The sequence below is a fragment of the Protopterus annectens genome, chromosome 5.part0 (assembly GCF_019279795.1).
Source record: "Protopterus annectens isolate FY-2018-M chromosome 5.part0, PAN1.0, whole genome shotgun sequence".
Classification (NCBI taxonomy): Eukaryota; Metazoa; Chordata; order Ceratodontiformes; family Protopteridae; genus Protopterus; species Protopterus annectens.
Window position 1 is genome coordinate 1849086654 of NC_056735.1, and position 25840 is coordinate 1849112493.

At 40.9% G+C, this 25840-nt stretch overlaps 1 protein-coding gene across 3 annotated transcripts in view; it reads left to right on the forward strand.

Annotated features, from left to right (window-relative positions):
• Nucleotides 1–25840, forward strand: part of DHRS12 (dehydrogenase/reductase 12) — a 345812-nt gene that overhangs the window by 207918 nt on the left and 112054 nt on the right. For 2 of the 3 annotated variants that reach the window (XM_044071676.1, XM_044071678.1), the window contains 2 exons: nt 955–1016; nt 18397–18501. In XM_044071676.1, coding sequence (XP_043927611.1) covers nt 955–1016; nt 18397–18501 — 167 coding nt within the window. The remainder of the gene's footprint in view (nt 1–954; nt 1017–18396; nt 18502–25840) is intronic. The other variant, XM_044071677.1, reaches the window with a different exon arrangement.

Here is a 25840-nt window from a genome sequence, read left to right on the forward strand (position 1 = left end):
TGTGTGTTGTGACTGTGATGTGTGTGTGTGTGTGTGTGTGTGTGTGTGTGTGTGAGTGAGGGACTGTAAGATGTGTGTGTGTGAGTTTCGTTTCTGTTTCTGTTTGTGCGCTCTCGGAGTTAGAATATATAAGTAGGGGGGTGTGGGGGGCAGGGGTGCTTGCTGCCCTGCTTATCTATAGTGTAGATGCATTTATTTGATTGTGGGGGGAGTTTTGTGTTTGTGTATACTGTATGTGTAGCGTAGTTTCGGCATTATAATTTAGCAGTTGTGTGTTTTTGGAATTGTGAGTTGTGCTTGGGTTTTCGGCTATGTAATTTTGAAATACTGAATTTCGGGATTTCAGTATTTCGAGATTACATAGTGGACCCATACACACACACACACACATATATATATATATATATATATATATATATATATATATATATATATATGGAGCTACTTCTATATCATCAAGTTTCATTTTCGTGAGACAAAAATCATGAAAACAAAATACCCAAACGGCAGATTTTTCCCAGGGGAAGTAAACACTTGCTCAAACTTCAACAAAACACACACTGGAGTAAATAAAACCCATCTTGATAGGGGGCTACACCCCCCAACTATATGTACGAACTCCAGGATCGCATTACAGTGTAGAAAAGGGCATGCTGGGCAAGTGTTTACTTGGCCTGGGAAAAATTTGCTATTCAGGTATTTCATTTTCATCTTGAGATTTCAAATATTAGAAGGGGATCCATATAAATTTATATATATATATATAAATAAATATATATATATATATATATATATATATATATATATATATATATAGATAAATATAGATATATAGATCTATTGATATATAGATATAGATATATTTCTACTCTCATACATAACATTGAGAATTAATTTGCAGACATTATATATGGTATGCATCCAGTACAGAATGATGTAATTATTTCTTTTCAGGTACCTACATTTTAACAACTGCTTTGATACCTTTGTTAGAAACTTCAGAAGCTCCTCGTGTGGTGAGTTTCCTTTTCTTCTTTTAAGTAAATACCTTTAATATCATGTTTGGAAGGGTTTATCTAAATTCTAGGGTGAATCTTTACAAAATTAATTTAACATCAACATCGTCTTTCAATGCTTTCCATGATACTTTAAACTGTGCTTCTTTGGCTGAATATGTTTATTTATTTTTTTATGCATAGTTTGTTTTTGTTTCTTACATTTATAAAGGGTTTCGTTTTTTTAAGCATTGTGAGTAAAAGAAAACCAAATTGCTTTTAGAACAGTCTTTATGAATGTGCATCTTTACTGATAATGACTTCTAATTTCTGTTTTTTTTTTTGTTTGTTTTTTCTTGTTGAGGTATTTATTGATTTGTTTAGTCAGTTGATAGCTCACTAAGTGGGGTAATCCAACAAGGATCTCTTTTTATCATCTACCCGGAATTTGTGATACAGTGACAGTAGAACTTACATGGAAGATTACAATTAGGTTTCTGATCATAATAAACTTGTTTTGTTTTTGAAACATGAATGCAAAGAAATTCACCTCAAGGGTTGAGCAAAGCAAGCTTGACAGGTAAATCTTGACGTTCTTATTGAGAACACATAAGTAATTATGATTAAAGAAACCTTGTCATAATTCTTTCTAATACAATGCATCTATTCTTCTGCAACGCACTGCTAGTGACTGAGGTAAAAATGTGTAAAAAGTGTATTGTCTCGTGGCTTTGAAAGCGTTAAAATACTTACTGATGCCACAGAGGCAGAAGTTAAGACTACCTCTGATGGAATAACAGCTTTAAAACCTGTCAAATACTTCAGATCGCTTTTAAGCAGTGGCACAATAGGTTTTACAGGTTTTAAAGATTTTACTGTTTCCAAGTGCTGTACTATGGTGGATGTTGTGTGTGCTCTAGAATAAGACCCCGGCATAAAAACTCTGAAAGGTGCATATGTTATGCACCTTTTTGATGTAAGGGAGTTGCATAACAAGGTTTCCTTTCTCTTTATTTTGGAGCATAATCAGTGTGCTCCATGTGCAATTCCATATTTCATTTGGTCAAATAATGTAATAATCAGCATATGATGCATTAACCAGTATAATTACTGTGTAATTATTTTGAAGAGATAAGAGTTAAATGAAAGTAGAAGAGTATAGGAAAGTAAGGCAAGATAAGAGGAGTATAGCTATATACACGTAGTAGAGAGGAAAGACAGGCAACTAGTGAAAGGAAAAGTATCGTGGGAGTAGGGGAGAATGGAAGATATATAAGGAAGACTGCAGAAAACAAACTATTGGAGGAACAGAAGTTAATATGAAGGGGAAATGAGATGCCAAAAGACTGTGTAGTAGTTCTAAGGAGAAAGTTCATGAAGAAAAAAAGAAGATGAAAGGAAGCTTAGCAGGAAATGGCTAAATAATTATAATGTTGAAACTCAAAATAGTAACTGCTATTCAGATACTGGACCTGACCCATTTTGGTTTTGTTAGAGGGAGGTCTTGCTTCCTAAGTCTGGTGGACTTCTTCGAGAAAGTCACCAGGGTCATGGATGAGGGTAGAATGGTACACACCACTTGTCTTGAACTGACCAAAGCATTCGACACAATCCCTCACTCTGAGATTATAGATAAGCTTACTGAGTTAGGCGTAAACCCCTACATCATCAGATGGATAGCCAAATGGCAAACTGACAGGACACATGTCTGGATAGGTGAATCCACTTGCAATAAGAAACCTGTTACTAGCAGTGTCCCACAGGGATAAATGCCGGAACCCCTCCTGTTTGGTATATACTTCTCTGAAATGAAGGCCAATGTTGGGGGCCTCTGGCTCATCAAGTTTGCCAACAACTGTAAGACTGGTGCTAAATTTATGTCCTGAGACTAAATGCTAAAACATGCATAATCATACCATTCAGTAAATCAGATATTCCTGCAAATTATAATATTGATGGCATTCCTCTAAAAGTAGATCCAGTGGTGAGGGACCCAGGAACGTAGATAGATAGTAACCTAAACTTTGACCACCAGGTAGCTACGGTAGTCAGGAAGTCCTTCTGTGTGGCTCAACTTACAAGTAAAGGAGTGGTATCAAGTCAGAGGGGTCATAGTGCCATTGTACTCCGCCCTTATCAGGCCCATAATCGAGTACAATGCTCCTTTCTTCATGCATATAACCAGGCACTTACACCAGTTGGAGTGACCCTAGAGGTTTCTCACTAAACAGATACAAAGCAGAAGGCACATCTTATGCAGACTGACTAAAGGACGCATCCCTTTATTCATTCTCATATCATTTATTGAGTGATAACTTATGCCTGATCTACAAGGCATTCTCTGATCCAGCCCTGATGAAAATGTTACAAATTTGCAAGAAAAAATTATAAGAAATTACATGTTCCATGGACCTGAACCTTATTTATTACTGTAACAGCTTGCTGGAGAGACACATTCATATTCCAAAGGCTATCTCGTCTGTAGAATAAACTTTCCATCTTTGTAAAACAAAGGTTGTCCTTCACTCTCTTCAAAAAGAATTTTGATAAATGGATGAGGAATTATGAATTCATTCTCAGGGTACTGCCTATGTCCCTTATGGACAGTGGCAGTCTGTAAAATAACTCAGGGATCCAACACCCAAAGAATCACTACAGTGATACTACCCCACCCCACATCTGGGGAATTAAGATACATTACTGTCATATCCTGGGTGTAATTGGCTAGGCTTGTAAACGCTTCTTGTGCCATTAGAGTAGTAATCACTTATGAACCTATGAACAAGGTGATTAGGGATTTTGGAAAAGGTAAATCTTTAGGGTCCAAGAGAAAGCTTTTAGTGAATGACGGGACCCTATTAAGAAAATAATAGAGTTCCAGAAAGATCACCTAAAAATTGAAAAGGCAAGGGTTCCATCGTTAATCTTGTGCTGAAGTTATTAAAATTAAGATGTTGGAGGAAGATCTGAGAGTCCTGGTACTAAATTTTAAAGTTAATTTAGAAGCTAAGAGTGAACTTGAACTATTTTTGAGAAGTTCATAAATGAGTGCCCAACTTAAAAGAAGAGAAAGATCAGGAAATGTAGATTTTGTTTTGATAGATGGGAGCATGGATAGTGTATTGTAGTGAGTGCAAACCTACAAATCCTGTTTTTGCGCAGAAATTACCTTTCTGAGCATTAGTGGCACAGTCTGTAGATGGTGGAGTGAGGTGGCTTAGTCACTGGATGGTTAGAGCAATTTCAAGCTTCGCTTTATATGTGAATGGGTGGTAGATGCTAAAAGACTGTTATGCAAATTGAGTTAGTTTGGATTAGAACTTGTGAGTGTATTTAGAGAATGTAGAACAGAGATTAAGCTGTAAACTAGGATATAAGATTGTTAGTGGAGGTTTATCAAGGAGAAATAGAACAAGTGAAACCAGGTTTGGCTTCCAAAGAACATGGCTTTTGTATTACTAAAGTTTAAAGTAAGTTCCTAAGGATCCCATTGATTACACACACAGAAATTTATTCCGAGTCAAATAATGTAATAAACACAATTGGGTTAAGGTCTTTGCATCCTCATGTAGAAGGTTTGATTTTGACCTCCAGTCAATGCCTGTATGGGGTTTTGCATGATCACCCTTTGACTTTGTGGGGTTCTTCCACCTCCCAAAAACAAGCTAAGCGTTTCTACTTCAAACATACATAGGAATGGAGTTGGGGGCAGCAATATAGACGCTAGATGATGTGTGCATACTAGGGGAAAGGTTTTACAGTCCAACCGCTTTCGGTATCTCCTCTAGATAGAACATGAATCACAGACTGTATGTCATGCCAGGGCTAGCTACTTGACGGTGTAAAAATTGGCTCTAGGCAGTTGGGTCACATTGACTAATGTCACCAAAACAATGGGCATGGGTATTTGCTGATGATAAGTGGATTAAGGACCTAGCCTGCCACAACCTACTCCAGGAACCCTTTTGGAGAGTGTGTGCCTGCCATAAAGCCAAGCAACCCTGAGCCAACCAGCTACTGGCCAGCCAATGCCCAGTTGTCCGGCATGGGTTAACTGTGATAGCTCTGTTGAGCAAAGGTTGGACATAAAAACAATCATCTTGCCAAACTTGACCTAAGGACTGCTACACTCAGTATTGATTCACTGATTGGACAGAGCTTGGAAGTGGATGGCATGATGGTCTGAAAAAGGCTGGATATCCTCTGTATCCAGAAGACAAGATGGAAGTGCAATGCAGCAAAGCCACATCACTTGGGATCCAGAGTCTACTACTCAGGAGGTGGCAGACTAGAATTGGTGTGGGAATTGTGGTAAGGGAGAGGCTTCAGAAGACAGTGAGGAATGTCATCAGAATTATCAACAGACTCATGGTAATCATACTCCAGTGTACGGATAAAGGAGTATTCAGCCTATGCCTCACAGTAGAGTTGTGACAGCAAGAAAAATAGTGAATTCAGGCAGCAGTTTCAGGATTTACTGGCTATAACAGGACTGCATGAATTGGTATTGATCATGGAGGACCTAAATGCACATATTGGGACAGACAGAATATGATTTGAGGACTGCCTGGGTCCTCATGGGTGGGGCAGCAGAAATAAAGAGGGAGAGGCTATCCTAGATTTCTGTCTGGCAAATGGTTTGAAGGTGGCCAACATGTGATTCAGCAAGAGAGACAGTCACAAAATCCCATATAAAAGTGGCCAACTTACATCTGAGGCAGACTCCTTTTTAATAAGGAAAGGGCATTGGAGTAGTAGGATCAGAGATTCCAAAGTCACCCCAGTGAAACAGTCAGTCCACAGCATAAACCACTGGTTGCTGCAAATAGCTGTAAGAAGTTATCAGAGAAGGCTATAAAGTCAACAGAAACCAGGCTGAAGGCCTGGAGGTTGACTGGAGAGAAAGCACCAGAGTTCAAGGAAATACTCAGGACTCTAGCACCTCAGTAAGAAGAGGATTTAAAGAAGAATGGCAGTGCCTCAAACAGCATGAGAGAGGACTACAGAACAGATATGCAGCCAAGCCAGGTATGGAAATAAGGTACATAAGGAAAGCTGGTGGTGGAATATAGAAATCCAGGAAGTCATCAAAAGAAAGGAGGAGTGCAGGAAAAAGTGGGAGAAAAGTCTGAAAAGCCTAAAAAGGAATACTGTCTGGCTAACATTGAGAGTGAGAGAGCAGTTGCAGTAGTGAAGAACAAGACATCAGAGGAGTTCTACCAGCTTCTGGAAAGTGACTGGATATTTGGCACAAAGAAACACTTATCAGGTTGCAAGGTGATAGTCATTAGAAACCCTTCAAAAGAGATGCCAGCAACTGTCTGCTCATCAAGTCCAGAAGACATCAAAGAAGTACTTCCAACAGCTTCTTAATGAAGGAATCCCCACATAATTTGTACTGCCCCAAACACAGCCTACAGTGCAAGAAGAAGAGGAGCACACCCAGAATTAAGAACAGCACTAACGAAAATTAAGTCATACAAAACAGCAGGCTCAGATGAGGTCACAGAAGATGTGATCAAGATGTTGGGTGAGTTAGGAGAGAAACAACTTCTGTGTTACTCACAGCAATATGGAGAGAAAGGCATATCTGACATGACTGGTGAATAAGTATACTAGTTCCAATGTAGAAGAACAAAGGATGCATAAACAACTGTGGGCAGTATAGCGCTATAAACTAAAATGGCAATAGTGCAGGAACAAAAACCCATAACCACGTAAACTGCACCAAACTAAATAACCTCCAGTAGGTACGAAGCCACACCAATATATAAAGAATGTTAAAAATATTTAGTACAAAGAAAATACACAAGGTTAAGTGCTTTTATCCTGTTCATGTGTTGCAGGGATGTCATCAGAACAACTCTAAAACATACACGTCACATTATATAACCTCTTCAATTAATTAACAATTAATTTCTTAAATGGGCAACTCTAAAACACATCAAAATGGTAGTGCAACCATACAAAATTCAGCTACCAATAGAGCTATCAAACTCCTGTCACACTCCATGATAGTCCTATAATTGATAAATACGCAGAGTAGTAGAAAGTAAAATGAGAGAACAGCAGTTCAGAATCTGATCAGGATGCAGCACAATTGACATGATACAGTGAAGAAGAAGTTAGAGATGATGAAAGAGTTTAACTGGGCATTCCTAGACTTGGAGAAAGCATATGACAGGGTCCCAAGAAAGATGATTTGGGCAGGCCTGTGATGGTTCGAAGTCCCAGAAATATTAGTAAAAATAGTGCAGACTATGTACAAGGATCCAGTGACAAGCACAAAAGTGGTCAGACACACAGAGGGTTGCTAGTATGAGTGTGTTTACATCAGTGTTCAGCTTGTACCAACTGCCATTCATACTGATGATTGTTAGGGGACAGATAAACAGCATTGCTGCATGCATGCAGAGAGTGTGGCATTACAGGCAGACTCTGAACAAGTGCTTCAAAAAAGGCTAGGGGAATGGAATGCAAGACAGGAGGCACATGGGATGAAAATGAGTACCAATTAGATAGTTGTAATGGCAGCAAATGGGGAACTCAGAAGAAGCTGATAATTGAGAGAGAAGGGAAAATAGTGTAACAGGTTAACAGTTTTGAGTACCTGGGAGGGGTGGTCGAGGAGAAGAGAAGTCTGAACGAGGAGTTCAAAGTTAGAATCAGAGGGGATGCAGCCAAATGGCACAAAGTGTCTGGTGTAATATATGACAGAAGAATGCCAAAGCTGAAAAGAAGGTTACAAAACAGTGGTGCCACCAGCACTAGTGTATGGTACGGAAACCTGGGCAGAAAAGGCAGAGTAGCTGAGGAAGCTAGAGGTGAAGGAGATGAAGTGCCTGGGATGGGTGGTGGGGTGCACATTGTGGGACAGATGCAGAAATCAGGACATGAGGCCAACAAGTGAATTTTTCTTTGGAACAAAGGGTGTCATTTCCCAATATACATGCATTGAACAGGAGACAGGTATTGAATATGTGAGGGAATACCTGACTAGATTCACTGAACACTTGCTAGCTATTAGAAAAGGGGACACTTTAATGCTCTTGTAAGACATTCTTTGGAGAGCACAAATTTCAAAAAATTCTGATTATTTTTGTGCTCAGGTCTGTTGCTATGAAAGACTTCGCTTGTGACTGTAAGGTGTTATTAGAATGCTGAGACTCTGAATAGCGAATTAGACTAAATTCTGATAAATATCCTGGTTAATAGTTTCATACTAAGCTAACTGCCCTTGCGAGGCATTTTAAGCCTAGCCAATTATCTCTTGTGAGACTCAAACCCTGCACTTTGTGTTTGTAAGGCAAACACCTTAGCCATTAAGCCATCCTCCCAATCCCCAATGGTCTGAATGAAACAGTGAATATAAAATGCATTTTATAAGCGCAAAGAATTTAAACTGGTATTTGATATGTCAGATGTAAGTCAGTGTGTAATAAGTGATTTAAAGTACGTAATTTGTGTATTTAAGCACTTGGGTCTTTAAATATTAATTAAGTATGGAATTTAAGGGATTGGATGTGGTTAATTATGTGATTTGTGTGAAATGGATTTTAAGGTGGACAGTTGTATGGTTGTTAAATCTGATGAAGTTCTTGTTTGAAATATTAAAGAACAAAAGCGCTCATTTTATAACAGCTCTTCGACTTCCTTTGGGCTACCTAGTGGAACGCCTTCTTTGGTTTCTTGCATTTTTTCGTTCTACGCCACTTTTGTTGTTGAACATGTGTAAGGTGAACTGCAGATGGTTGCTTTTTAAATTATTGTAATATAGTTATTTAATAGCATAGTGGATGTGTATTGTTAATATGCATACTTTGACTATTTTCTAGTTTATTGCATTAATTAAGGCTAATAGGGGGTTGCGCATCCCATACCTTTTATTAAGTGTTGTAGCTGAATCTGCTTAGTTTATTAATGTATTCAACATGAATTAAGAAGTCTAGTGTCAGAGTTAAAAAAAATCAAATCAAGGATTCCTAGTTGTACAATAAACTTGAATGACTTTATTAGTAAACAGTGCAAGGATGTTAAAAGTATATTCATGCATTTTTATATGCTACATTTGGGGATACTTAAATCACTGGCCATTCCTAGGATTGTTAAGCAATTATTCCAGAAGGAAATTTGTATTGAAAGAAGTATGCAGTTATAAAACTTAAGTATTCTAGCTAGAGAAATACTGGAAATTGTTATTAGAATGACGTTGACATATAAATTAAAAGAAAGTAGGGCTATCAGGAGATGGGGTATCTTTTAATCTCTGTGATAAATGCACTAGTAAAAACAAATTGTCTCTTTTGTGGGGCTAAATATTTAAATAATGTTATGTTGTGTGTAGCTATTTTAGTGGTTTCTTTAATTTTTTGAATGTACGGTGTTTAAAACTCTGTTTAGAAAAATCTGCTGATAAATACAAGGAATCTGGGTTAAAAAAGCTAAATATAAAACTGTTATGTGCCTGCTGGCATAAGGAAGGCTGTAACAAGGTAAACATTATTTTACAAGTGAAACTCGTTTAAGGAAGGGATAACTTTTAATTGTCTCAAATTATTGGTAAGTTGGAATGTTATTGGCCTAACAAATTATGTGGAATATGCAAGGGTACTTCATTTTGTAACACTGCCTTTATACCATCAAGCCAGCTCTGATATTCACATTACATGTAATAATGTATATATGCCATTTTGCTATTCACTCTACATGTAAAGTTGTTTATCTATTGGGTTTATCCCAGGTTGAGACTGAAATAGGTTCATTAGGATTAGTGCTCTGCTCCAGTTGACAAATTCAGAAAAAGCGTAAATATGCATATTGTCATGCTTCAAGACACTCATATGTGCAAGAAGGAACAGAATCAGTTAATAAAGCAAGGTTTCGGAGTGGGTTATTATGCAGGACTTGAAGGACAGAGAAGAGGAGGAGTGATTATCTTAATTGCTAGATGGGCTTCTCTAATAACCAAAGAAGTAACAGATAAGCAAGGTTTATATTAGTAATGAGCATATTGCTTGAATAAAATAATAACAATGGCTAATAATATTTATATTCACCCAAAAACTGACCAGAGAGACGGCAATAACAGAGAGAACAAAATTAATGGAAAAAGTAATAGCTTTTCTTCGAGGCATCTTGTGTATGGGTGGTTATGGCAGTGTCACATTATCTAGTTCTGGTGTTGACAAAGGACGCAGACACAAGACAGTTAACAAGGAAGGGAGACTCATGAAAGTGGCTCTCAAGATATCGCAGAGTTAGGTCAAGTCTTGTCTGAGAACACCTGTTTTTGTGCCAGACACAATATCAGGTGCAGAACTGATACAGTGTGTATAATACAGGAATGTGCTTGTAAGGTAGACACCTTACCCACAGCAATATCTAACCACTCAGCACTGATGCTGTGCAAAGCTGCCCCTCAGGAGGGCAGGGAATGTAAGCATTGAAAATTCCCTTCTCACTAGCCAAAATAATCTGACTTTAAAGGATGGTGCAAAAATAAACTGCAGAACTGTAAATGAGATAAGAAATAATCCACCACAACAGTGGAACAATGGAACAATTTCATATCAAAACATAGGTAATACAGTAATAGGTAATAGGTAATATAGGTAATAATAGGTAATAGATAATAACAGGTAATAGGTAATATAGGTAATAACAGGTAATATAGGTAATAATAGGTAATATAGGTAATAACAGGTAATAGGTAATAACAGGTAATAGGTAATATAGGTAATAACAGGTAATAGGTATTATAGGTAATATAGGTAATAATAGGTAATAACAGGTAATACAGGCAAGGACAAAAAATGGGGAAAGCAGACTAGGGAATAGCTATGAAGCTTACATGAAATAATAAAAGAGACCAAAAGTAGAAGAAGGCTGATGAATAATGTTGAGTAAATGAAAAATGTGAATGATTGGAGCAAGCAAAAGCTAAAATTGGGGACTGTTGGAATAGATTCATTGATGATAGGAAAATGGTAATTAAATCATCTTATACAACAAAGGGACAAACGTTCCTGGTGCAGTGACTAAGACAGTGGAGAAAGCAATAGTGAAAATATTTGAAATACAACAGGACAGAATGAGAACCCAAAAGAATATTGTGAATATTCAAAAAACTACTATGACAGATTATGTTTTAGCTCTTCAGTGTTTGCCTACTATTTATCCACCTTTAGCTACATAATAATATGAACTGAGCTGGTCAAAGAATATGGACAGTTCTGAATGTTAATCTGTAGAGGAAACTGGAATATGGAGCTGCAGTACGTATTATTGATTGCGATGGCTGTCTGAGTTTGGAAATATTGTGATGTTCATCGTATTGTTCACTGTTGCAGTCATGATGGCACTTGAAAACTCTCCTTCCAAAGCTTAGCCCTCTCCCCACGTGGACAGCCAAATGTCTTTGATATACTAGGAATGTCTGCCTTCTCCATCCTTCATTCTTTCTTGCTGCAGTATGAGGGAAATTCAGTGTGAGTTACCAAATGCAATTTCAGTCCATGGGTATGGCCTGGCTTTCTTTTTACATAAGTCATCCATTGAAGAAAACGAATGCCATATATTTTTGCGCATTTAAAGCCTTAGCAGAGCTCAAGAGAGACTGTAACTGTTATAATATAAAGTCAATAACTGTATTTTATAGCGAAAACAATGACTTCCACAATAAGTGTGCATTTGCTTGGGGATGGAGCACAGCATCTCTTCCTGTCCCCATTGTCCGAGGTTCAAGCAAAAGACCATGAAGCGGAGTAAATTCTCTCCAGAACTACTTGAACCAGAAAAGGCTGTGTTCCGTGCCCAGGACTGCCTTAGTGTTGGCCAAGTTATTTGTAAATGTTCTGCAGAAAAAAAAAGTGAAAGAAAAAGTGCTTTTAAAAGAAGGAATCCTGGGAGACCAAGAGCATACCTTTGAAGGCTAAAGGCCATCCTAGACACAAGGGCATCATGTCCAGTGAAGTGCTTTTGCAGTTCGACACTTCTACAGCTACTTGGACTGAGGCCTTTGATAATGGCCTGCAGGAGGACAGCATGTCCCCTTGAGCTGAAACCATTCAACTATTGGTCAGTTCAGATGCCCCCATGTAACCTTTTATGTTTGATGCCTGTATTTTTGTAACAAAGGATGGTATTCCCTCGGATTATGTCTGCAAGAATACCTGTCAATTTTATATAAAGGTCATCATCACCCACCCACAACCTGAGCCCTCTGAGGTGGTCACCAGTCCCAGAAACAGACAAGACTTCCAAGTCTCAGATGTCTGCCATCCTGCTACGCCATGTGTTTGGTGGATCATACTCCCTTCCGCCCTCCCTCTCAAGATCTGATGAAATTGGCTCTGCCCTTTTTATTATCTATTAAGAACTTAAAGCCTTGTTCGTATCAAGAATCTCTTCCTGTCATTGTCCTGTCCTGCCACTGTAGCAATGTCAGGGGCACAACAGATACAGAAGGCTATGGGTTGTATTCCCACAGTAGGTAGATCAATTTCTTATACTGCATTAAAGTATAAGGGAGGTGCTGCACTTCTGAGTGTGCTGTCCTTCGGATGAGACGTTAAACGGAGGCCTCATCTGCTTGAGTTTATGGTAGCTCAAGTGAATGTAAAAGATCCCATGGCTCCTATTGAAAAGTTTGGGGGAAATTCCCCAATGCCCTGGCCAAATTTCCCCTAGCAAAATAAATACCACATCAGGTCTTCCTTGAAAAGAGGTCACTAGCCTCGGAGGACTAACCTGGTCAATAACGATGGATAAATCTCAGGGGTTCCTACTCAAAAAAGAAAAACGGGAGCCACCCCTTCTGATGAATGTGATTCCTCTGACTCAGAAGCAGATGACCTGACCTATGTTTATCCCTTTTTACTTACATTACTTTACTTTACACCGCAATCTTCATAGACAGAGAAAGTCTGGGGGAGGCAGGCTGGATCTGTAGACCTGGTGATAAAGGAAAGGTACTGGGAGCAGTTGGCTGTGTGTGAACTAAAACCCCCCTCCAGGGAAGAAGCCTTGGAAAACCCATTTACTAGTACATCTTTGGGAGCAGACTTCCAACCCCTGCTACCAGGAATCCTGATTGTGGATTTCTACAAGTACTTGGACAATAATCTTATTGCAAATCCAGTTGTGGTGTTTGTGGATTCCAGCAACAGTTTTCTGAGGCTTCAACCAGGGCACCCTGCTTCTCAGTGATAGGAATAGTAAAGTAAAGTACTTGACTGCTTTAAGGTGAGATTTTACACCTTTGCCACCCTGGACTTAAAGACTCTTAATTGGCAATCTAATATGTTGAAGTACCAAGGGACTTACCTGTCCCAAACTGAAGGAAGAGCTTGAAGAAAGAGCGGACAATGCACTAAAAAATAAGGCATTAGACTTATACAGCCTCACCTCCAAAGTCAGAAAGCTATTTAGCAAGTGTGGTTCTGATGCTGTAGATAAAGTACACAGGATGGCACAATTGGGTTAGTCATTAGGAGGCATGTCTGGCTGAAGACCCAGCCCTGCCAAAGCAAGTAAAAAGTATGGCTCATTAATATGCCATTAATAAAGCAGCTGCATTTGGACCCCTGCAGAGCAGGTGTTTTAAGAAACTGGAAAGAGGTGAAGAGTATATTTCACTCCCTTCCCCCTAATACAACCAAAACTGTACCATGAATAGTTGCATTTCCACTGGAGGCAAGACAAATGTGGCAACCAAAGGACATTATAAGAGAAAATGGCAAGGTAGGGACCCTCAGGACAAAGACCACTAAAGGGAATAGCTTTGACTTAACAAAACTCTTCCTTCTACCCTTAAAATCTCACTCCAACCTATATCACCCTAAACCTTCTGCACAACCTATACACACCTAAAAATATATTGTATTGCTTGCGTATAGAAGATTGGCAAAGAATCACTCAGAGCAAAATGTTCCTGAAAATTTTGACTTATGGGTACAGAATTCAATTCATAAAAAAACAGGGTTCTGTGATATTTTACCAGTACCCAGAAAAAATATGATTAGTCTTGCCTGTTACAAGACCTTGTGTGGAAGGGGACAGTATTGAGAGTACTCAGCCAGCCAGTCTTAAGAGTTATCAAGGTTGAACACGTAACTAAAAGTGTTAACATTCAGAATGCTGATATTGCAGACCACCCTGCCTGTCTCTTTCCTCAGACCTTCGTGGTTACACTGTATCTGAATGACGCTTACCTCCACATTTCTATAGTTAGTATAGAAAATGCAGCATTTCAGATTCAGTAGGCTCTCACTGCCAGTTTGCTTCCTTGTCCTTTGTTTTATTTACTGCACCCAGGGTGTTCACCAAATGCCCAAACTGCCTTTTGAAGTCCTAAGGGCATTCACATCTACCCATGCCTCTCAAGCTCTTAACTTAACAAAGCTGGAGAAAGCCAAGCATAGTGGATGAAGGATATGAAGACTGAAACTTAAATGTCTGCCATTATTTAGTGACTTCAGCCTTTAATGATTTACAATAAAAGAACACAAATTTATGAGAAATGAACCAGAAATTTCAGGCAAAACTCTGGACATTCTGTGAAAATCTGTACCGATGAATCGTATTCATCTAATTTCACCTGAAATGCTGCCTGATTCTGGAACCAGTCATACAGGAGATGCAAAAATAACTCTACAGTTTACTCTTATCTGTTTCCAAAAGCTAGGTCTGTCCCTGAACTTGGCAAAATTCTAACTACAAGTCTTATTTCTGGTAGTCTTTGGACACTGTGAGTCACAGGCCATTTCTTCCCTCAAAGAAAGTTTTTTATTCCTGAACAAGTGTTTCAGTTCTGTAGCACAAATTACTGCAAAGGAGTTTCTATGATCAGTGAAGTATGTGACCACTTCAGCTGTGATGGTTCCCATTACAAGGCTACACATGTGACACTCCAGTGGTACCTAGAAAACAGACAGAGCTAACATGGCCACTCCCTACAGTGAACCATCCCTGTTCTGCCTTATGTGAAGAAAGAGCTCTTATGGTGGATAGAGCTGCTGAAACTCAGTGTGAGAGTTCATTCAGAGTTTAGCCAGGCACTCAGATGCTCACCATGGATTCCTTGGACACTGCCCGAGGGTCACATTTAGGGGAACTTCAGATCCAGGAGAAAAGAGGCAACGGCCACGGTGGTGCAGCGGTTAGCGTTGCCACCTCACACCAAGAGGTTCTCCGCTTCGATTCTCGGCTGGGGTGCCTTCTGTGCGGAGTCTGCATGTCCTCCCTGTGGTTGCGTGGGTTTCCTCCGGGTGCTCTGGTTTCCTCCCACATCCCAAAGACATGCAGTAGGTGGATTGGACACTCTAAATTGGCCCTAGTTGTGAGTGTGTGCGTGTGTGTGCCTTCTGTGGAAGGTTGGGCGCCAGGCTGGCAACTCAACACTGTAAAACTCCACTGCCAATCATGAGCGGACAGATGATCCGCTGTGGCGACCCCTAACCGGGAAAAGCCGAAAGAAGAAGAAGAAGCATAAATGAAATGATGGCAGTAATTTTAACTATCAATGCCTTAAAGCTTGTTGGCATGCTGGGATTCTACAGATCCTCAAAGACAGCACCACAGTGATGTGTTACATTAAGAAACAAGGGAGAACACAGTTCTGCATCCTCTGCAAGCTGGACACGAGGGCAGCTCAGGAGTCAGGTCAGGCATGTTCCTCAGGTCATCTTGCAGTCCCTTCCCAGGAATACGTTCTGGCACTCTGCTTGAGCATAACAGAAGCAGACCATGATAAATGTATACTACACTGGAATATATTCTTGAATTTGGTCCACTGTTGCATTAATCCAAAAATAAACTATTTTGCTTCTCAAAAAAATGCACAACTCAAATGATATTGCACCAAGGCACCAACTATAGGAGTGGTCAACAAATGCCATGTTTGTAATCTGGGCAAGACTATTCCTGTATATTTTTCCTCCAGTACCTGTTCTCCTCAAGATAATACAGAAGTTAAAGGAGCATAGGCCAGAAATGATATTCATGGCTTTTTATTGGCTAAGGCAGCACTGGTTCTCCCACTTATTGAGAGGGCAAGAAAAGAACCTGTACTGGTACCTCAGTGTCTGAACTTCTTGACCTCAAGGGGTCACAACACACCCTAACCACAGAACCGAAGACTGACAACTTGGATGATCTAGCTCTCATTTTGTTTAGGCATGTTTTTCAAGAATGTGCTTGCTGTCTTAAGGGAGGTTAGGCAGCCATATACAAGAAAGCCATGCCTATCAAAATGGACAAGGTTCTCCCTTTGGTGCCAACAGAGATTTCTGGAACCAGTTTAGGCTGTGATGTTCCCAGTCATCGACTACCAGTCAGATCTTTACAGATCAGGATTGTCTTTATGCTAAGTGAAGGCACATGTGTTTGCTATTTCAGTCTGCCTGCATTATATGGCAGCTCTTTGTTTTTTTGTCACCAAGAAAGCAATTCCCAAAGAAGTTCTGCATTTGTGGCCCTCCAATAAGGAACTTTCATCACCATGGAAACATTGACTGTGTCCTAGGGGAGTAAACATTATCACCCTTTGACCTGCTGCATTCTTCAAGTATCTGACTTGCAAAACTATCTTGTTTAGTGGATGTTATTTCTACCAGAAGGATTTCAGAACTGCAGATCCTCATTTGCAAAGTGTTTTCTCGTATTCCATAAAGATAAGGCAACACTTCGCACTGTCCAGCATTCATGCCCAAAGTGGTAACAGAGCTGTCCCTAAATCAAGACATTCACATCCTTATGTTCTGTCCTTCCTGTGGAACAAAGGAAAAAGGACTGTATATTCCCTGAACACATTTAGGCAACTGGGGTTTTACCATGACAAGACTAAAGAAAAACGGAAATCAAGCCAGTTATTCATATCCTCTACAAAGCATAAGGAGGAGAGGTTTGTCTACAAATAGACCATGTCTGCACAGTTATCTCAGTGCATTTGAGTCTTTTACCCCTTCCATGGCAATACTGTGCCATAGCATGTGTGCCCCCATTCCACTAGAGCCCAAGCAATGCTGTCTTCCTAATGGGGATCAGCACTGCCCCTTTTGGTATTTGCTGAATTAAAATATAACCTGGGCATTGCATCTAGACCAGCACAGGATTTGCCATGTCCATGCTACAGGGGCAGCTACAACCCGCACTTTATCAGGGCAAGTGATAAGCTTTGGGAATCTTCCCAAGTGTTATCACTACTGCAGCAGTGAGCAGTATTGTAAACATAGTACAGTTTTGTCAGAAACTTATCGTAACTATAGACATTCGAGTATGTTCTGTGTTGCAGTAATATTTCCTTCTCTTTGCCCATCTTCTTCCCTTCCTGTGGGCAATCCTGAGTTTTTTTTTTTTTAATGCCATTTTCCCCCAAATGATTGTCAAGTAACAGCCCACTCCAGGTCATTGAGTCTATTCATTCTGTCACTGGGGTTGGGATCAGGATCAGCCAGGAGAGGCCATCATTTACACAGATATTTTGGGTGTTTTGAAGTTTTTACTTTTATGGCTGTATCTCCCCACACATGTTCAGCTAAGCAGGGAGAATGGGGGCATGCGATGGGCTAACTGCGCTGGTTGTCCATTAGTTTTGTAAGGGCTAGTTGCTAGCAGTCAGCCTGACCCCCACCATGAAGCATGTGAAGAAGTGGTTTACCCAGTCTCCACAAGGGCAATTAAACTACCTCGTGTGTTGCCTGAGGCACACCCTTTGTGCCTTTCCCCTCATTGCCTGGCTGCTACAGTTCCAGGACCACTACTCAAACCCCACTCACCTATATCACCGTTAGGGCTCCATCCTCAGTGCCATGGACCAGGCACAGGCCTCCTGGAGCTGGGGTGGGCACACAGTCATCTTTCTTGGTTACCTTCCCTCTCTACAACCCATACAAGGCATCCTCCTTTTGCAGGTTGACCTAGAATTTGGAGAGGCAGTTTGGGGGTATTTTCTGGTTGGGCTGCTGTACCTGGTGGTATCCTCCACCTAGGTAGGTCATGCTATGGCCTCAGACAATTCCTGAAGGCTGCCAGGGCACGAAAGAACCAAAGGTATCATGACTTGGTGTCCTTCTGTCACCAGAGAAATGCTGATGTCCAGGTGGGAGAGTGTCTACCCAGCCTAGTGGGGGGGGGGGTGCTAAGCTCTGAAAGTTGGGCCAAACATCAGGCCTTCTGCAGCAGAAGTCCAAAGTGTTCTCACTTCTAAAACATTGAACATACTTTAACATTTACTGTTATGGTAAGTTCCTAACACAACTGTACTTTTTATTTGTAGCCTTCATTCCTTGACTTATGTACTGCATATTAAATGTAAACCAGTGTTGTTAACTGTATTTATACACTCTGGCAGCAAAACTAATGATTTTGTTTTTTTTATTATTATTTATTTATTTTGCTACAGATAACTGTGTCTTCAGGAGGAATGCTAGTACAAAAGTTAAATGTAAATGACTTGCAGTTTGAATCTGGACAGTTTGATGGCACTATGGCTTATGCACAAAATAAGGTTTGTTTCATCTGTTGTGAGACATTTGTATTGTAACTGTTAAATTGAGAGATTATGTACAAATGTACCAGTGAGTAAGATGGGCTTACTTTCAGGAGTGATAACTTCACTGCTCTTTAATGTGCACATTCACTTGTCACACATACAGAAGATTCTTCAAGTGCAGTCTACTGTGATATCTTTGTAGAGGACTTTGTAATAATCTTTCTAAATATTTAAAACATTTTCAGTGCCTACGGTTTCATTATTGTCCTTCCTTGAGTATTTTTTAATTGTTTACAAATGAGCTTATTGTTTTATTATGTATCACTCTGAAGAAGTCTTTACACCTTTTGACGAAAGCGCTCAGTGGTTATTTCAATAAATATTGGATTGGTTTACTTCATTTGTGGACCCTTGGTGTTGGTGACTACTTTTGGTTCGTACCTTTGCTACTACTTTGTAATTGTTGTTTGAGTCCCATATATTTTTTATGTATATTTAGGTATTTGTTGATTGATTTTCATGACCTGGTGTCTCAGTGAAATTATTCTTCATTTATAGGAAGACTGCAAAGAGTTATCAACCCACAAGTAGTATAACTTTAGACACAGAAAAAAAGCAATTTAGATAGATGTAAGCACTCAACCTGTTATTAAATGTTGTTTTGTTTTTTCCTCATCCAGTTGTCACTAGCAGTGTGTTTTTGGTTGTTTATTGTGCACCACTTGGATCTGAACCCTTTTTCCATTTTTATAGACTGAACCCTTTTTCCATTTTTATAGACTATTACAAGCAGTCAGGTAATAGGCTTACTAGGTGGAGTTGGAGTTTTTTTGTTTTTGAAGAAGAATGTTATGTAGCCCCCAAGGCAACCATCTGAAATGTCAGGGCCCATTACAGTGAGTCTCAGTTATGGAGACTGAGTTGCCAAAAACTGACTTACATATAGTAAGTCCAAGATTGACATTTTCTGGAATATTCCCTTTTCTCTCTTGAGGTATGGCAATTTTGGAGTTATATGTAAAAGTTCAGGAGGTGACGTGGGGCTTGGTCCCTCCAAAAAAGAAGTTTAAAGGAGAAGAGTGATTTCCAAGATTTGCTCTTCTGCAATTTCGGTGTTATTTTCTGTGTTGGACCTCAGCATTATGTACATATACATTTCAATAGGTTGCCAGCTTTCTAGTGTCACAGGTACGGTGCATAAATAGACAGTTGGTAGTGCATCTGATAATCTGTTACCAAAGGTTGTAAGAATTCTTATGGCAGAGCAATGTATGCAGTACAGTGATCAGTTTGGATGAGATTTGTATCTCTAATACTTTTCAAAGGACACAGGCGGGAGGATTATGTACAGAGAGAGAGAGCACTGTTGCACAGCTTGAAGAAAATGTAAACAGTGGTGTGACGATAGGAGGTACTGCCAGTCATGCCAGGAGAAGTAGGGCATTTGTATTATATGCCAGCACAGCGAGCTGGAATTTTGTAAATAATTATATGTCATTTGTATATCGAACTGATTTGTACAGATGCTTGTGCTGCAAATGCATTTGTGAGGTTTACTTGTGTTAAAATGTATGAACAATGTGCCTTGCTGGAAGGAAAACAGATGTATATGCATTATTGTAACTGTTTAAATGTATACATTGCAACAGCATATACTGGGATAGAAGCGGTTAATGCACCCGACTATATATATTCTTGAAATTAAATTACGTTATGGATTAAGATATAAAGATGTTATCCCACAGTTATGAAGGGAGCCAGAGACACAGTGTCTGACAATGTACTAGAGAATAGGTTGTAGTTCCTGTAGGAAGAGTAGAATTGTTTTATGGTTTTATCACTTCCAGCAGCTACATCACATCTGAACAGTGCTCTGTCTGTGTGTATGGTAACATGGAGGTGCTAAACCCTGACAGCTTCTGACAGTAGAGGTTGCATGGGAACCAGAAGTCAGATGACTAGACGTATATGATGTCATTTTAAACGTTCTGTATTCTGTCTTGGATCTGACAGCAAGGACCACTCACCCACATTATTTTGCATTGCACTATTCAGTAAGTAGGAACAGTAATTATTTCAGTCAATCAGGAATAGATAGTGAGACTAGCTTAATACTGTTTTTCTATAACTGTGTTAAACTTTCCATCGGTGTTATTTTTAAAACTTCCTGTGACTTTAAACTCTGGTGTTTACTGTAAATAGATGTTTAGTATTTTCATGTTCTTTTATTATTTAATATTAAATATATTTAAAATTTTCATTGCGGCTGATCCTTTTTAGAAAATATTTAAGTTCTGAGAGCATTTGCACATTTCTATGTGGTGATAACCCTGAATGCCTGGCTGTTAGGTCAACATTACTGTTTGTATCAATATTAATTTCACTCAGTGTAACTACCTTATAGTCTGGGCAAAGTTAGTAGAGTGGATAATTTGTGTCACCCTTTCCCAGGTGTGTGTGTGTGTGTGTGTGTGTGTGTGTGTGTGTGTGTGTGTGTGTGTGTGTGTGTGTGTGTGTGTGTCCTTGTCTGTGTGTGTGAAAATTAAATCTCAAGGGGTATGTGTGTCAGCTACTTGAGACAGGGACATGAAGCACTGGTTTCACAGAGAGGGTGCTGGAGGGCTTGGCTTGGACACTTGGCTGAGGACCTAACCCTACAGCTGTACCAGTAGGGAGTCTTATTTCGGACCTGTAGGTAGACAGAGAATTCCAGACCCCAGACTGAGTGTGTTTTCTGTGTGCTCATAAGGGAAATTGTGCTTCATGCAGAGAAGTCTGCATCTGGAAATAGAGTGTATCCATTTGTATTCCAAGTGAACGTCCCTTGACAGTGTCAGTGTTGAGGATTCAGGTTCCTTGATTACTGGCCAGAGTGGGGATGTCACAAGTGGCAATTGCATATTAAAGAGAGCCAGACCAGAGAACCGTTAGGTAGGAGTGGCATTGCCTGGAAAACGACTTTGTAAATGTATTTCATATTGTTGTATAGAGGAGCCATGTGCATTGTGACACTGGAGGTAAAGAATGGTGACAGAATAACATTAAAATGGTTGATCATGCAGTTAGTGCTTAAGGGATTAAAAAGAAGGTAGTTATCCTCAGGGTAGTATTTAAATGTAGGACATAAAGCACCAAGATTATGCCGTGAATTTGAGAAAAAAGACTTTTTAATCAACTTTGTGATGTAAGAAAGATACTTCTTAACAAGGTTTTGTAAACACTTCTCAGTACTGTTAAGCTCTAGCCTTGCAGTAGAAGAAACAGTGGCCAGTGCTGACCATCACAGAACACAAGCAAGAAGCTTAAATAGCCTTAAAAGCTGTAATACACTTCACTGTCACACACAGAAAAACAAAAGTATACAGTGTAAAGTGTCTAACAGCTTTTAGAGCCATCTGCTTATGAGAAGGACAATTAGCTTCTCTCCACTGTCTGTAGCACAGTGTTTGATGGCTTACAAAGCTGTAAAACACTTCATGCTCCTACACTTGTTTTTTTTTTCTTCCTGTAGCAGGTTCAATGTCAAAGTACCTAAAGCTCCTTGTACTACAAAGAATTATAGCTGGGTCTCTGCATAACTCCATTGTTTTGTGTTCTTAACATGGGTGACAGCATTCAGCTCTATGACTTTGCTTTGCTGCACTCTTGAGGTGAATTTCTTGATACCCAAGTCTCAAATACATAACCGCTTGGTCATGATTGGAGACCTGCTCATAACCCTGTATATGAGAAAAATCACAATTTGTCAATTGACTAAATATTAAAGCTACTGTGGTGTGGAATGACAATGTGCATATGGTGTAACTAAAGTCATCACATTGTGTGTGTGTGTGTGTGTGTGTGTGTGTGTGTGTGTGTGTGTGTGTGTGTGTGTGTGTGTGTGTGTGTGTGTGTGTGAGGTTATTGAAGATGCTCATTAGTAACTTGGTTCGAGAGGAGGCGCTCATAGATGGAACCATAAGATACTCCTTAGGAAATCAGATGAGTAGGAAGCATTGCCTGTTTTACCTGATTTCTGGAATGTGAGACAATATTCACAGAGGCAGACTAGGAGACTGGTATCAAGCCCTATGTCAGCAGATTTATGAAGTAAGAATTCATGAATGGATCCCTTCAAATTATGTTATTCTCATTAGGGGTAATATATAATTATCAACCATGTAATGGATAAGACCAGTCTGTAATCAAATGGGATGGGTTATTTTGGGCACAAAAATGGAAATTTGCTATGCTAAAATGGCGTGCAAAGGTACCTAGTCTAGTATTTACCTCTGAACCTATAAATGAGCTTTCTCACTATACTCTTTCAAGAAGTCTAGAAAATATCTGCAGTTATGCATATGCTGTCAGGATTGTGAAATATGACAGTGATTTATATGATCATCATAACAACACTTTGTGCAGCAGAGAAGCCATTTAGTTCAAGGTTGTCAGAAAAGCATTCATAATGCAGTCGGTAGATTGTATGACACTAGTTACCATAACATGTCTACACAGTGTGGAGAGTACAGAAATACACATCAGTAGTTTTCAGGCATACCAGGAAAACATCCTTTGTGAATGGGGACAGTGTGAATACTTTCTAGAACAAAGAAGGAGTTCTGTGGGTAGTGTGGTACCATAAAGCAGTAGGGTAGCATGGGTGGGGCGAGAGGGCACCTGTCCTGGCTTCAGAGTGTTGTGGGTGCGATTAGACGATCCCAAGTTCTCTTTAATGCAATACCAACAAGTAGTTGACTTCATTTGATCATCAACCTGTGGTTAATCGGATCTGAAACAGCAACTTCACCAGCATCTGCTTTGCCGAGGCTTGCCTAAGCATCATTTTCTCTGAGCTCCAGGCATGGTGAGTAGTTTGCGATAGGTTTTTGGGATGTTTTGTACTCTTTTGGATAGTGTTAGGTAGGTTTCCATTCCCTTGCCTTACCTCCCCTTTCGCTATTGTGTCGCGTTTAATTAAAAAAAAAAAAAAAGTTCAGTTACTTTTCTCAGTGTAGTGCCTTCCTCCACCCTTCCCCCTCTTTGTTAGTCAGTTTGGGTGAGTGTGTGTGTGGTCGGGCTAGGTTAGGACCTTGTGCTTTGTCATGGCTGATCAGCAGAAGCTGGTGTTTCGAAAGTGCACAGAGTATGGCCACAAGTTGTCTCCGGTGGATGGCCACATGGTTTGCTTGGGGATTCCCCATCTTTCTACTGCCTGCACTGTTTGTGTGGGGTTTAACCCCAGGGCCCTGAAGGATCCAAGGCTAAATTAGTGTTGAAAGGACTTCTCCCTGCTATGGAGGTGACTGTCTCTTCTTCATCTACAGTCACAGCTGTGAATGCATCTTCCTCTGCTACTCTTTCTTCCCTTCCCTCCCAGGCCAGGACTCAACCTCCTGCTAAGAGTGCTGTGGATAGGGAGCACAAGAAAGACAAAGAGAGAGACAAAGATCACAGAAAAGACAAAGGGAGGTGGAGATCCCCGGACCACTCGGATCCAGTGGGTCCTCCTCACAAACAACTAAGGGTGTCCACGCCTAGCACTCTTTGGCTCCACTCGCCCAGATTTTCACCAGAGCCAGAGGAGCCTAGACCTTCTTCTAGGGCCTCCATACATCGGCTCTCCCGGCTAGTGTCGGTGGCCTCATCACGCTCCACCAGAAGCTTGAGTGAGGCAGACATGGACAAAATGATGTGAAGGTTTATTCGCACCCAGATTCAGATGGGGGGTCTTGCCAGCCGCCTCTCCTTCTGGAGGGGGGAACTCACTTCCTTTTTTCACCCCGATAACTCCTTCTCCATTCCGACCCTCAGTATCGGAGGTTTTGGATTCAAGAGGTCCCGGAGTTAGGGGATCGGTGCCAATGGTTTCAAGTACCTCAATGCCAGCCATTTTATTTAGTGCGTTGGACCTAACTAGTTCAGATCTGAGCGGTTCTCTGAGATGAAGCCTGGGTGTCGGATCTGAGGGATAGGGTTTTTCTCTGTTGGCGCTGACTTTGTCTGGTCACGGCCCTCTCCTCAGTATCTCGGCTCCGTCAGGTTTGGCTTGGATCCCCCTGTCAGATCTGGGGAGAGCAGCTTTCTTATTAGCTTCCCTGGAGGCTCGCTCTCCCTCGGCTTTCGACATGGTGGAAAGGGTTCTCACCAGCGGATCGAGGCCTGTGACCATCTCCTCGGATTCCGCCCCGACTCCCTCGGCAGTGGGTGCGACTTCTGCCATTTTGCCCATTCAGAGACAGCCCGTGCTCGATGTGCCCCAGACTGTTCCCCTCTAGGAACAGCAGGCAGTTTGGGAGTCCTCTCCAGAGAGTCCCACCAAAGACGTTCCTTGCAAAAGAACATGCAAAAGGAGGCACCTGGACTCCTCCCCAGAGTCCCTCACTGAGGATACCGATTTGGAGGAAGGGGAAGGTTCCCCCATATCACCCTACCCCCCGATGATGTATCCTTTGGAGACATCATGGAAATCCTGTGCCAGTGGGGGGGGGGGGTTGGTCCACCCCAAGTCTTCCTTTGATGTGTCAGTGTTTCTGGAGGCCTTCAGCACGAGCCCGTCTACTTCTTGGGTGCCCCCGCGGATCCCTTGGTGAATCTTATTACCACCAGGGCATGGAAGGAACCGGACTCTGTGGAGCTAATACTGAAGCATCCAGACAAAATTTTGAGTCCTCCTGTGGATAGGCCCAGCTGGAACAAGGGGTTCCCAGTAGACGCTATGGTGGTAGAAGCTGCCACCAAGAAAGAACTAGCTCAGGAAAGTTCTACGGTCGATCCCCCTGGCTGAGAGTCCAGGATGATGGATTGTTTAGGAAAGTGGGTGTATGCTTCAGCCACCTTTGATGTAAGGGCGCTGAATTACTTGGCTCACGTCACTTGACTGCAGCACGACCTCATCAGGGAGCTAACTGAGTCACCCCCAGAGTCCATGTCGCCGGAGGATAAGCATATATTCTCCACGCAAATTGCCACTCTCAAATCGGTTTCTAATACATCCATGCGTCTCTTTTCGCATGCCACAGAGGGAGCAGCAAGGGCGGCCAGGTCTGGCATTGCCATGAGGCATCACGCCTGGCTCAGGCTATGTCAGTTCATGGATCCCTTTAAGGCATCCTTTGTGAATGCTCCTTATGATAGTTCTTCCTTGTTTGGAAAGACTGTTCGTGAGACGTTGGTCCAGAGAAAAAGGATGGAAAGACACTGTCTGCCATCGGGATCCACTTCTTGAACCCTCAAAGATCCTTTTCCAGGAATCAGCAGGGGCAAAAGAAGATGTGGTTCCAGAAGTCTCAGTATTCCTGGAACACTCAGGACTCATCTACCGCTAGAGGCAGAGGTGGACCAGACAGACGCCGGCCCAGAGGCAGAGGGGGTC